The sequence below is a fragment of the Telopea speciosissima genome, chromosome 4 (assembly GCF_018873765.1).
Source record: "Telopea speciosissima isolate NSW1024214 ecotype Mountain lineage chromosome 4, Tspe_v1, whole genome shotgun sequence".
Taxonomy (NCBI): Eukaryota; Viridiplantae; Streptophyta; class Magnoliopsida; order Proteales; family Proteaceae; genus Telopea; species Telopea speciosissima.
The window spans coordinates 65,639,510-65,652,971 of NC_057919.1; the positions used below are offsets into that span (position 1 = coordinate 65,639,510).

The 13,462-nt window shown below is 40.6% G+C and overlaps 1 protein-coding gene across 4 annotated transcripts in view; it reads left to right on the forward strand.

Moving 5' to 3' along the window:
• The window catches only part of LOC122658571 (E3 ubiquitin-protein ligase UPL6-like), a 95,569-nt gene that overhangs the window by 37,679 nt on the left and 44,428 nt on the right, over positions 1–13,462 (forward strand). For 3 of the 4 annotated variants that reach the window (XM_043853585.1, XM_043853583.1, XM_043853584.1), the window contains exons 6-16: positions 741–992; positions 1,351–1,533; positions 7,807–7,888; positions 8,109–8,227; positions 8,421–8,725; positions 8,865–8,961; positions 10,163–10,306; positions 10,674–10,760; positions 10,861–10,947; positions 11,167–11,307; positions 11,479–11,604. In XM_043853585.1, the coding sequence (XP_043709520.1) occupies positions 741–992; positions 1,351–1,533; positions 7,807–7,888; positions 8,109–8,227; positions 8,421–8,725; positions 8,865–8,961; positions 10,163–10,306; positions 10,674–10,760; positions 10,861–10,947; positions 11,167–11,307; positions 11,479–11,604 (1,623 nt within the window). Of the gene's footprint in view, positions 1–726; positions 993–1,350; positions 1,534–7,806; positions 7,889–8,108; positions 8,228–8,420; positions 8,726–8,864; positions 8,962–10,162; positions 10,307–10,673; positions 10,761–10,860; positions 10,948–11,166; positions 11,308–11,478; positions 11,605–13,462 lie in introns of all 4 variants that reach the window. The other variant, XM_043853586.1, reaches the window with a different exon arrangement.

Sequence of the window (13,462 nt, forward strand, 5' to 3'; positions counted from 1 at the left end):
GTGAAGCTTCAAATGCTCCAATAGATCTTCATTCCACCCTTTTATGGTTGTATAGTGTTGTTCCTTACATGCTCTAAGTAGCTGAAATCCGGTCTCTTTGACTGAGCTTCCTACCGAAGTGTGTAGGAGTTTGGGGAGCTTATTGATTCTTAAAACTGGCGGAGAGAGGTAGAAGGCTTTGATACCAAGTTAAGCTCTGTTGTATAGAACAGAACTAAGTTTGAGGTGGAGAGTTGCAGCAGTATCCATAGTATAGAGGAAGAAAAAAAATGATTGAGGTAGAGAGAACCGTTAGGTCAGTCAGAGACTGCCTTTCTCCCTTATGTATTACTTGTTATAAAATACTGGAAAATCACTAGACTACCCCCATACATAACACTACTTCCTATTACATGTTATATACAAACACCAACATCTCTTTGCTTGAAGAAGGTCCAAATCATTAAGTTAGAGAAAATCTGAATTGAGTCCAAACTTGAAACTTTGGTTGGATAGGTGTTGCTTTTTCCAATTCACACTTTGGTGGCCCTACTTACCATTTTGTCATATCTATAGTTGTATGACCCTTAAGAATGTCTTCTTGTTTCTGATTTGTTCATATACTGCATCTTGCCAGTGGTGCATGTTTTTTGTACTTCATCCTGATTTTTCCTTTTTCGTGAATGCTTTTTTCCCCCACTCTCTTTGTTTGTAATCTTCTGTAATCAAATTGTTGTGCTAAAGTAGATTGCTGTATGCAGCAAAGTACAATGGATCGAGCCGCTAATAGAGAGCTTTCTTCATTGGGGCATGTTCTTATCCTCATCGCTTCTCACGTTGGTCAGCAGCCTTTTACTAGTACAAATATAGATCCAAGATGGAGTTTTTCCATTATTGCTTCTCATGTTGGTCAGCAGCCTTGTACTTGCACAAATATAGATCCCAGATGGAGTTTTTCCTCCCAAGTTCTTACGATTCCTTTCTTGTGGCAGCTTTTTCCACACTTAAAAGAGGTAATTCTGCTCAATATGTCTACTCCCTACTGGCATTCATATCTTTGTACTAAAACCTTTTCGATAAGAAGGAATATGCAGTTAATCATTTGCCATTGGCAGGGTTTGTGAGACTTCTGCTTCAGAAGCATAAAGTCTGTTCTTTTGGTTTCTTAGGGAATGACTTGCATTTGCATATTTCTGAACTAACTCATGGATAAGTAAATAACAACTTGTACTAGCTTGTTCATTTGATTATTAATTGATACATTTAGATGGTTTATTCTTAAACACTAAATGAATTTTCCACTGTAGTTAAGGTTTGTGATTCCTGACTGCAAATATTGTTTTCATTGCGAGTGCTGTTACTATTTTCCAGGTGTTTGCAGTTAGTGGGATGAACAAACATTATATTCATCAGATGGCATTGTGTGTGCATGGTCAAGCCAATGTTCTTCCTGATGATATATCACGTGAATTTCCTGGGTATGCCTGCCTTCTTGGAAATATATTGGAGACTGCTGTGGCTGCTTTTTCTCAACCAAACAGCTCCTTTGATATGGTAAGGAATGGTTGTGACCTTGTTTTTGGATCATGGTTTGTACTTGTGTTGATGATGTTCTTTGTCATTGGTAAATATGCATATTGTGTGACATCATCCTTTTCAATTTAATAGTTTTTGGATTTTGATTTCTACTATTATCTTTGCAAAATTTTTGCCATTAATTAGTGAATTTATTGAAGTCTTGAGTCTTGCATGTTGCTTCATTCTTTCCACTTTGAAGAGGGATACATTTTATTAGGATAGCCCCATTTCAAAATGTTGAATTCCGTGAATACTAGCTTGAGTTAGAGTGACTACAGCCATCTTTATTTATAATGTAAAGAAGAACATTCTGGAATAGGTACAAGGACATAATTACCCCTAGGACCATTTTACCCTTGAACCCATATTACAACACTCCCCCTCAAGTTGGAGCATACATGTCAAACATGCCCAACTTGCTAATTATAGGACAAAATAGCTTACTACTAATTCTTTTGGTAAGGATATCAGCCAGCTGCTCACTCAACTGAATAAATGGACTACAAATTATTCCTTGTTCCAATTTCTCCTTGATAAATTGCTGGTCGATGTCAACATGTTTGGTACGAGTGTACGATCATGTTGGACCGGGTTGTGGGCAATGCTGATTGTAGACTTGTTGTCATAGTAGAGTCACATTGGAAGATCAACATTCATACCCAAATCTTGAAGAAGTCCCTTGAGCCAATGAAGTTCACATATACCTTGTGCCATAGCTCTAAATTCAGCTTTAGCACTAGAACGAGCCACAACTGCCTATTTCTTGCTTCTCCAAGTAGTTAAGTTTCCTCCAACAAATGTGCAATATCCGGATGTTGACTTACTATCATCAGAACTTCCAACCCAATCTGCATCAATGTATGCTTCTATCCGGAGATGGCTGTGGAGAATACAAGACTCCTTTTCCAGGAGATGACTTCAGGTACCGAAGTACTCTGTATGCTGCCTCCAAGTGAGAGGAGTGAGGATCATGCATGTATTGACTTACGACACTCACAATAAATGTAATATCTAGTCGAGTATGTGAGAGGTATATCAACCGGCCAACTAACTTCGTATAGCTACCCTTATCCACCCGGTCACCTTCCTTACTCTTCAAGTGTGTGTTGGGCTCAAGAGGAGTATTTACCAGTTTACAACCAAGCTTCCCTGTTTCACTCAATAAATCCAGGGTATATTTTATCTGGGGGAGAGATATGCCCTTGGCTGAATAGGCAACCTCAATCCCCAAGAAATACCTTAGCTTGCCCAAATCTTTGACTTCAAATTCGGTGCCCAGATAAGTCTTCAACTTCTGAATTTCTTGTGCATCACTGCCCGTGATTACTATATCATCAACATAAACAATCAAAATTGTCACATGCTGTCCCACCCTTTTAACAAACAAGGTGTGATCAGCATTGCTCTGCTTATACCTATATGCAATCATGGCTTTATGGAAGCGACCAAACAAGCCCTTGGTGACTGCTTCAGACCGTACATGGCCTTCTTCAACTTGCATACCTTTCCCTGAGTCTCTGGAGAAGCAAAAACAGGAGATATCTCCATGTAAACATCTTCTTCCAAGTCTCCATGTAGGAAGGCATTCTTCACATCAAGTTGTTGGAGATCCTAACCTTGATTCACATCACAAGAAATGATGACTCACCATATTCATCTTTGCCACAGGTGCAAAGGTCTCTTGATAGTCGATTCGTTGGGTTTGGGTGAACCCTTTGGCAACTAACCTTGTTGTATATCTTTCTACTGAGCCGTTTGACTTGTGCTTCACAACAAAGACCCACTTGCAGCAAACGGGTTTCTTTCGTGGTGGGGGAATCACCAAATCCCGGGTCTGATTTTTCTTAAGGGCAAGCATTTCTTCGTTCATCGCATCCTTCCATTTCTGTTCGGCTATTGCTTCTTGCCAATTGTTAGGGATGGTAACAGAGGATAACGAAGACACAAAGGCATGGAATGAAGGATTAGAGAGTTGTATGACACAAAATTGGAAATCGGGTGTTCGTGTACATTTCCACTTTGGTTTCCGAATAGCAATGGGTAAATCAAGACTGGGATCAGGAAGATGCTTACCAAGAAGATGACTAGGAGTAGGGCTTGGAGCAGGTGCTGATTGTGTAAGGTCAGTGGTGGTGGTCTTTTTGTACCGAGGGCCATGAGAAGGAAAAACAGTTCCTCAAGAGTAAATCTTCAAATCGTTCTCTCCCTGGATTGTTTGCTGCTGCTCATTTTGTCCCATTTCTTGTTCCTGGCTTGTAATCCCATCCTCCAGTTCAACAGAAGCATCCTCTATAGTAGGCATATGAACATCCAGAGGAGCGATCAGCGGGACCTCTTCATCACTTAGAATCTCCCCCTGCAGAGGTACGGACTATTTAAAGTAATACTCAGATTCTCGCAACACTACATCCATGGTGACAAACAATTTCTTAGTAGGTGGATGATAGCATTTATATCCCTTCTGGGTAGCCGAGTAGCCGAGAAAAAGGCACCGAAGCCCTTTAGGATCAAACTTGCCATGAACATGGTGGTTCTGGGCAAACACCACACAACCAAAAACCTTCGGGGACACAACAAACGTGGAGATGCCCAACAGAATCTCCAATGGGCAGCGACCTGCTAAGACTTTGATGGAAGCCGATTGATAAGGTTAGTGGCTGTAACTCTGTAAGTACTGCATTACCCCAGAAACGAGGAGGAACAGCCATAGTAAACATAAGAGAGCGAGCAACCTCCAACAAATGTCAGCTCTTGCGTTCAGCAACTCCATTTTGAGTAGGAGTATCCACATAAGAAGTCTAATGAATTATCCCATGGCTATCCAAATACGAGCAAAAGGCACCATCCATGTATTCTTTGCCATTGTCTGACCTTAGAATTTTCACATTGCAAAGGAACTGGGTCTGGACCATCTTATGAAATAGTGTGAAGCAGGTGAAAACGCCACTCTTACTATGCATCAAGTGTACCCAAGTGGTCCGACTGTAACAGTCAATGAAGGTAACAAACCAGCGAAACCCAGAAGTAGAAACACACCGGGCAGGGCCCTACACATCAGAATGTATCAAACGAAATGGACTCATACTTCTATTATTAGAAATAGGATAAACACTTCTAGTTTGCTTTGCCAAAGTGCAAGCATCACAAGAAAGAACAGATAAAAAACCCAATGGTGGATGACCAAAATGACTATGCCAATTATTCAACCCAAACAATGCAGAATCAGAAGATGCATGGTGGGATGTCAAAGCTGCCGGAGAACTCTCAAGCACGAGACCACCAGCCACCTTACTACATGAAATCGTACTCTCCATTTCCAAGTCCTGGAACAAACAATGGTTCGGAAAAAATGTCACTTTACAGTTTAAATCCCTGGTTAACCTACTAATGGAAAGCAAATTAGTAGAGAATTTAGGGACATGTAACACAGATGAAAGGCAAAGAGAGGAAGTGCACTGCATGGATCCCTTTCCTGAGATAGGAGAAAGAGACCCATCAGCAACACAGACCTTATTATGACCAGATAAAGGGGAATATTTGAAAAAAAGAGAGGAAGAACCTGTCATATGGTCGGTAGCCCCTGAGTTAATAACCCAAGAATCGGGTATGGTTGAGGTGCAGTTCCCACCAAATGAAATACCTGTGGAAGAAGTGGTAGTGTGATTGGTAGGCATAGAAATAGCCGAAGCAGCCAATGAAGGAGATATAGATGCCGAATAAGATGTGTCCAATCGAGTCATCATATCCTGGAGATTTTGCAGTTGAATTACAACCTGGGAAAGAGATTGGTCGGGCTGCTCTTTAGTAGAGTCCTAATTGGCACGGGTGTTGGTGGGCCGATTGGAACCACCCTTCCCACGCCCACAAGTATCTGCAGGGCGACCATGAAGCTTCCAGCATCGGTCCTTTGTGTGCCATTCCTTCCCACAATGATCACATTTAATAGGGGGCGATCACCAGATGTCTGATCACCTGCAACAGTACGGGAAGCATTTCAACGGGAAGAAGATTGGGAACCAGAAAGAAGGGCCGATCATTCCTGAGTAACAGGATGAACCATGGCTATACGCCGACTGTCTTCAGCCGAAAGAATCGCATAGGCCTGCTCATGAGTGGTTAGAGGGTCCCGATTTTGAATATTGGCCCGGATCTGATCAAACTCAATATTGAGGCCAGCCAGAAAATAAAAACACGCAAACCATCTTCCCACTTCCGGAAGGCTGTTGCATCAACATCACAGGTTACAGTGAAGGTGCCCAGAAAATCCAACTGCTAAGGCCACACAGTGCACATGTTATTATAATATTGAGAAAGGGACAACTCCAACTGCTTGGTAGAGTGGATCTTCTGACAGAGCTCATAGCACTGGGCGGCATTCCCGACCTGAGAATAAGTGTCCTGGGCTGTCTTCCATGTCTTGGCAGCTGAATCAAGAAGAAGATAACGCACGACAATTACTTGGTCCATGTAGTTAACCAGATAGGACATGACCAAGAAATTAAAATTCATCCATCGATCCTGTGCAGTACCAGCCTTTGTAGGCCTGACAGTACTGCCCTTGATGTAGCCAGAGAGACCACGGGAACCAATTGCGAACAAGCAAGAACGAGACCACAAGAGATAATTGCTGCCATTTAATTTGATAGGGTTCGCCGGAAACGAAAGAAAGTCACGTTGCGACGAACCATCAGGGCCAGAGGAAGCAGAAGCGATCTCTGAAATGGCAGGCATGGTGGCTGGAAAAAAATTGTTGGAACAGAAAAAAAATCTGCCAAAAAAAAAATCAGATCATATGAAGGCAAAAAAGGCCCTTGGTGGGAGTCAACTCACCACCAAGGGTGGGAAATGAACGGCGGCAAAGTGGAAGAGGGCTCCTGTGAGAAGAAAGAGAGGCCGAGAGAAGCTGGCGGAAGGCTGTAGGGATTGGCGTTGGTCAGCGGAAAAGTGGTGGTGGTGGTGGAAGGCTGGCGGAAGTGGTGGTGGTGGTCGGCGGTGGTTAGGCTACGGCGAGATTACGAGAGAAAGAGGAAAATAAAAGGACAAGATTTCATTGCCCATATTCCCAGATGATTTTTGGCTCTGATGCCATTTTGAATTCCGTGAATACTTGCTCGAGTCAGAGTGACTACAACCATCTTTATTTATAATATAAAGAAGAACATTTTGGAATAGGTCAAGAACATAATTAACTCTAGGACAATTTTACCCTTGAACCCATATTACAACACAAAAGCTTGAAAATTCCTTTTAAAGACTCTTGCATCGATCAGGTATCTCATGGTCCGGATTGGAAGACTGGAGTAGTTCAGTAGTTATATATTATGAGGAACCAGGTTCTAAAAGCCTACCTACTTATAGGAGACTTCTTGAACGTAATTTTTGTTAGCACTGTCAATGTAAACATGAGTATGATAGGTTTGTGGTTCTGGTCTGGAAATATGGACCCCAGTTTGGGCTTATGCGATTGTGCCAGGATCTCCTGTACCCTTGGGCTGACTTAAGCCCAGCCGAAGCCTGTGTTTCGACTTTTTAATTACTTGTTTTACTTTCCCTCGACCAAAATCCTAATACTTTAAAGCCTGGCTTAGGCCTACAGTCCTCCATTCAGGACAGGCCTGGTATTGTAGGGGCTGTAAAGTTTCTGAGCTATTCCTACAAATTTGGTGATAGGTTTTAGTTCTTTTTGTTCCCTTTTTGGATTTTGTCAGGAGTTCATGTTTTCTTCCCACGTGGAAGTCCTTGGATGGTTGTTGATGGGTCTGTGTGGTAGAGGATTGCACACCCATTGCACTGGTCAAATTTCAGCGTGAAACAAGCATGGGAAATGATTAGCAAGTGAGTTTAAAGTTTCATAAAATTACAAGAATACCATTTCACAAGCATTTCAGTAATTTTTTGTAACTGTGAACTCTCTTTTAAGGCACTTCCTACGTACTTTGGGATGGAATTTGATTGGTGAGATGGATGTGGGATACTCTTGTGGGATACTCTCACTTGGACCCGCTCATGTTTGCTGATGTACGTGGTGACAGATTTCAACTGTCATGAACTGTTCATTTGAATGTCATTACTCAGTACCCTTTTTTCCCTCAACCAGTCAGTGAAGTGCTCCTAGTAACCAATAATTGTTGCATGGCTAATGGCTAGTGTGGGATGATTATTATACTTGATCATGTGCAAGTTTGGTTGGTCATGTTCCAAAAGTTAATTTTTTTCTTTCTTGAGTTATTATCTTCTTTAATGGTACAGGCGATAGACTTTGCAGTGGTTTCTGCATTTATGTTGGAGGCACTGCCCCCAATTAAATCTTCAAATAGAGAATGTAAGGGAGGTATGCCATTCCATTGCTACCTTAGTAGTTATGCTTGTATTTTCTTCCCCCCCCCCCCCCTTTGTGTTTTCCTGTAGGTTTTTATTTGTTGGATTCTTTATATTTTCTTATTCGGTCTCTATATTCAGTTGGATATAAAGAAGCTGACTTGTGTAGATCTCCTTACCTTTATGCTAAACTGCTTTATTGAGATCTAAGTCTGCTTATTCTTGCATTTTAGATTCATCTTTGGGCGTTGATGAAATGGTTATTGATGAGGAATGCGTAGAAGAGGGTATGAACAAGGATTTGCAACGCCAGATTATTAATGCAATAGATCCACGCCTCCTTCAGCAATTGGTATGCCAGCTTGCCGCTTGTCATCTCAGTTTCTATGGCAACGTTTAAACACAAAGTTCACCTGTTAAACTCTCTTTGGGGGGGGGGGGAACATCTGCGAAAGTTCAATGCAAGAAAGATTTTGCATCCGTGGCTGCAGTTTAAATTCTTTTTTTTTTAACTGGTTTTTTGTTCTTTCTAATAATTTTAACAGGTTAATGTATTATCCAGAGGTACCTCACTTCTAAGTGGATCTCCTAAAGATATGCCACAAAATAAGGAGGTGGAAGCTGTTGGGGCCATTTGTTCTTTCTTGCATGTTACGTTCAATACTTTACCTCTGGAGCTGATTATGACTGTATTAGCATACAGAACCGAGCTTGTTCCTATGATTTGGAACTTCATGAAGTTGTGCCATGAGAATCAACAATGGCCATCTTTGTCTAGCCAGACAGCACATCTATTGGGAGATGGCCCTGGTTGGCTTTTACCTTTAGCTGTTTTCTGTCCTGTGTATAAGTATGTCCACTTTTTATGTTAGCTCAATTACATCTTATCGTCTTCTACTGGGGACTTGTATGCATTATCTTTAGTCTATAAGTGATGTCCTGATCTGCTAAGTCTCACCATATCTTGTTTAAACTTTCTGTTGCATCAGGCATATGCTCATGATAGTTGATAATGAGGAATTCTACGAACAGGAGAAACCACTCTCTTTAAAAGACATCAGAGGCTTGATTGTTATCTTGAAACAGGTGAGTTAATGTTAGTTGATGCAGGTAATTTGTAGTATTTTGTTCCAATGTTGTTGGAAAAAGGTCTTTTTCAGCCTGTAGCCAAACACAGGCAGAATATTCTAAATGTTGCTGAATTTGTGGCAGGTAATTTGTTAGCAGAACAATTTAGCTTCATGGTAAATTGAGCACTAAGTTATTAGCAGATTAAGCTAAATTGATCGGATCATTTCCAGCAATCTGAAATGATGAGTAGTGGTCATCTTTCTGTGTCTTCATATTACTTTGCATTGGTGGGTGGTCTGGAAATGATGGCTTTATGCATAATCTGCACAAAATCTCATGTTCTTGGAAAGGGAGGATCAACCAAAATTTGAGGACACCATAGGATTCAAGTATTAAAGTTACCCTTTATCCTGTCCTTATGGAGCTCTTGGGGAAAATTCTCTCCTTGTATAGCAATGCTAGGGAATAAGGGGGTCCAATACCCTAGTAAATCGGTACAACTTTAAACTTTTCTAAGGGAGAGGGATACACCGCCCGTATGCGGTAAGCTAGCAGGCAGGCACCAAATGGGGCATTGGATGGGGTATCATACAGGAGGGGCAGGGGGTCGTTTCAAAGGGGGGAGAGAGAGAGAGATAAACACAGTGGGCGCTAGTAGAGTGCATGAAGGGCCCTATAATAGTCATATAAGGGACCAAAACACTGATTCCACTAGTGATTAACCACAAAAACTGTCACTGCACAGGAGCAGCACAAAGCCTCAAACCACTTTGATTCTCTCAAGGCAGCTTCTTGGTGCTCATAGCATCATCTGTTCAACAAAATTGCAGTTCAGGTCTCCCTTTGTTGAACTTGCATCAGCCTATACTCCAGGAGATGGGGAACATTCTCAAGTGGGACAAAGGAGAGGTCATGAGGATTGAGGCGTTGGTACTATGTATCTTTTACCTCTCAGCAAGGAATGATGAGATGCTTTGAGTGATTCTCCCGTAACCAAATTCATTCCGCAGACTTTTTAGGAGAGAATGAGTTTTTATTGCGTCTATAAAGCATATCACAGGTTTTGTATTTTTGTATTGGAAGGGCGGATGGGGATCTAAAATGCTATACAAGCAAAACTGGAAATGACCTTAATTGTATGTGAGAGGCACAATATTGTATTGTATTGACTTTCAGTTTTCTTGATTTTGATGCACTTGTTTGCTCCTTCCTGCAGGCTTTGTGGCAGCTCCTATGGGTAATTCCTATGAAGTCTCCTAATGCAGTGAAATCTTCCACCGTCCTTTCAGGCCACAGGAGGAACTCTGTTGATTTCATTCAGCAGAGGGTCAGCATTGTTACTTCTGAGCTCCTAGCACAGGTACATTAGCAGTACACAGTTCTGCCTTCCTATTTCTGGCTCCCCCTTGCCCATGGTTTTCTACTTTATTGACTGGACAAATTCATATTCTTCTCTTGACACTTTAAAGAAGCAAAAACATAGTTGTTAATTGACACAGCTAAATATAAATGGTGTGTGCTACTATTCCATTTTTTCTGTTTAATGTTGTATACAGTCGTAACATTTTTATTATTTTGAAATTAGATGCTTTTGCTATTGCTAAGTGACCAGATATGTTCAACTATTATTTGGACACTCTCAAGTCTCAGGGATGACTTGCTTTTCATGCTCGACAAACATCAATTTACCTTTTCTCCTTTTTATGTGCTCTAATGTTTCTATTCAGTTACAAGATTGGAATAATAGACAGCAGTTTACATCTCCAAGTGACTTCCACGCTCAGGAAGCAGTGGATGAGGTTTTCATTTCTCAGGTAAACAAGCTTCTGACATGTGTACTTTAGGCTCTGAGTGCCAACTTATGTATGTGGATGAGGTAAACTGCATTTTTATAAATTTTTCCCCCTCTACCAGGCTCTTACTGAAAATTCAAGAGCGTATGACATATTGAAACAAGCTCCTTTCTTGGTGCCATTTACAAGCAGGGTTAGAATATTCACTGTGAGTATTTGACTGAAAACAAGTTTGCTTTCAATTTTGTGCCTTCATATTATTTTTATGAAAAATAATATTAAGCATGAGTATGGTGTTTATCTTCTTTGGGGATTGTATCCGTACTCTTTATCTTTCATGGGAACAAGTACGTGCAAGACAAGTCCCCAAAGTTGGTTTCCTCACTCTTGTTTCATTGATAAACCACTCTCCTCAATCTCTCTGCAGTCACAGTTAGCGGCTGCAAGGCAAAGAAATGGTCCTCAAGCTGTTTTTACCCGACATAGATTCAGAATAAGACGGGATCGGATTTTTGAAGATGCTTTTAATCAGTTGAGTGCATTGTCTGAGGAGGATCTTCGGGGAATGGTATGGCTATCCATTTCCTCTAAATACTAGTGGGATTTTTTCCTTTTCATTTGCTGTTTGAAAGAAAATTCTCCCTCTTAGAATATAGTTGCGTGGGCCAGGATGTAACACTTTGTAGTTGTATTGGTGAAAAATTTAATTATTTCTTTTCCTTCTATTTTACTTCTTCAGATCCGGGTATCATTCGTCAATGAACTTGGAGTTGAAGAGGCCGGAATTGATGGGGGTGGGATTTTCAAAGATTTCATGGAGAATATCACTCGAGCAGCTTTTGATGTGCAATATGGGTTATTTAAGGTGGTTAATGAATGCAATTCTATGATCCTTTATTTTTGTTTGTGTGTGTTATTGAAAGTTAGAATTTGTAACATTTCTTCATTCAGTAGATATGGGCGTCTGTTTCTTTAGCCTTTTCTTTCTTTGGGGTTTGGGTGGGAAGGGGGGGGGGGGGAGAGGGGGATTGGCTTTATATCTTACATTTCTGGGTGGTGATAAACCTTATTTTTGCATAAAATTAATTGGCATTGGCTCGGAAGAATCTTTCTCTTATTCTAACCTTAGTGTGTAGCGATTGATAGTTAAAATTTCCAGCATCTCTTCTTTAAGTAAATCTGGACCAAGTAACCCTTATCCACCTCTACTTCCCTCAGATTGGTTACTTGGAGACTTCAAAATAGGATCCGTGCTCATGGCCAACACTTCATTTAAGTATAAAATCCCATACTGGAGTCATATCCTTACCCTGCCATGCAATATGGTTCTTGCCATCTTTACCCTCTTGGAGATAAATTGGCAGCGTCAATCAGTCTGATCACATAGCAGAGATCAGGCTGAAGGGTTAGGACACTATATACCTAAAGTAATTGGTGTTGGCTAATATATCTTCCTTTGGCTCTGGAATGTGGTAGAAACAATTCTCTAGTTTTTTGGCTATTGGGACCGTAATTGGTTCTTCAATTGGACTAGATTGCTTTTGGGCCATAAGCACTTAATTCTTTACATAACTTTGGACTTGGGAGAGACTCCACTACGGTTAAACATGCATATTATAAAGGTACAGTTACTCAGCTAAGATATCGTTTTCTCCCTTGTCTGGAAAGGCCCCATTTTGAGTAGGGGAATTACAACCGCCTCTAGTGTGATATCATCTCCAAAGATCCAGGATCATTCATTCTTCAAATTTAAGTCCTTGATCATATGAAATTTTCACGGGGATTAGATACAACTCAACTCAGCCCAGCCTTATGCCAACTAAATAGGGTCAGCTACATGATCCTCTTTTGCCATTCAACTCTATTCAAAGGCTTACTTGTTACCAGTCCTCAGCTATGCTTGACTTTCCTCACCACTTCACGAGGATAAGGTATATTAGGGAAATTTCCTCCTGCCCTTAACATGACTTTTCCTGTAATCTATCATTTCTATGTCAGCTACTTTTGATGTTGGGTAATTCAAACTCTCTCCGTACTTCACACTTCACAGATCTACCTATGCACAAAATGATTCTGGTCATTTACTTGTTATTCAAATTATCAAGAATCTGTTATGATAATTAGTACAGGGTTTTTCATATACCCTTATGCGTTGTATAGATTTTGCTTTGTTGTGATAGCTGTTATTATGATTTCTGGTAAGCTACGTAATTGATTCCTTCATTAATTATGAGCTTTAACAATCCAATCCAGAATTGGCTGACTCGCTTGAACAATCAAATCCAGAATTGGCTGACTCAAACGAAAACAAGGAGTGAAAATAATTAAAAAGGAAGCAATTCCCAAAAAAAATGCAGGAAAAAAACACTTATCCACTTCTTGGCTAGGAGACTACAGTACTATGTGAAGGCATTCAGACATAGAGTTCATATTGTCTTCTTATTCCTTTTTGTTACTTTCTAGTTTCTAAAACATTGAAAGACTTTCTATTTGGTAAGGACCCATCCAATTGTAGTTAGTTGTGCAAAATTATTATTATTTGGTTTTACTTTTAGGGGCTAGGTATTCAGGATGCGAAGTAAGTCTGAACTCCAACTATCGAAACTGGTGTGCTCTTATTCTGCTACCACAATCACTATGTCTATCATTATTATGTTACTTTCTGAAACAACACATGTAAAATTAGGTTTTATTCCTTAAGATGTCAAATTTGATGAAGACGT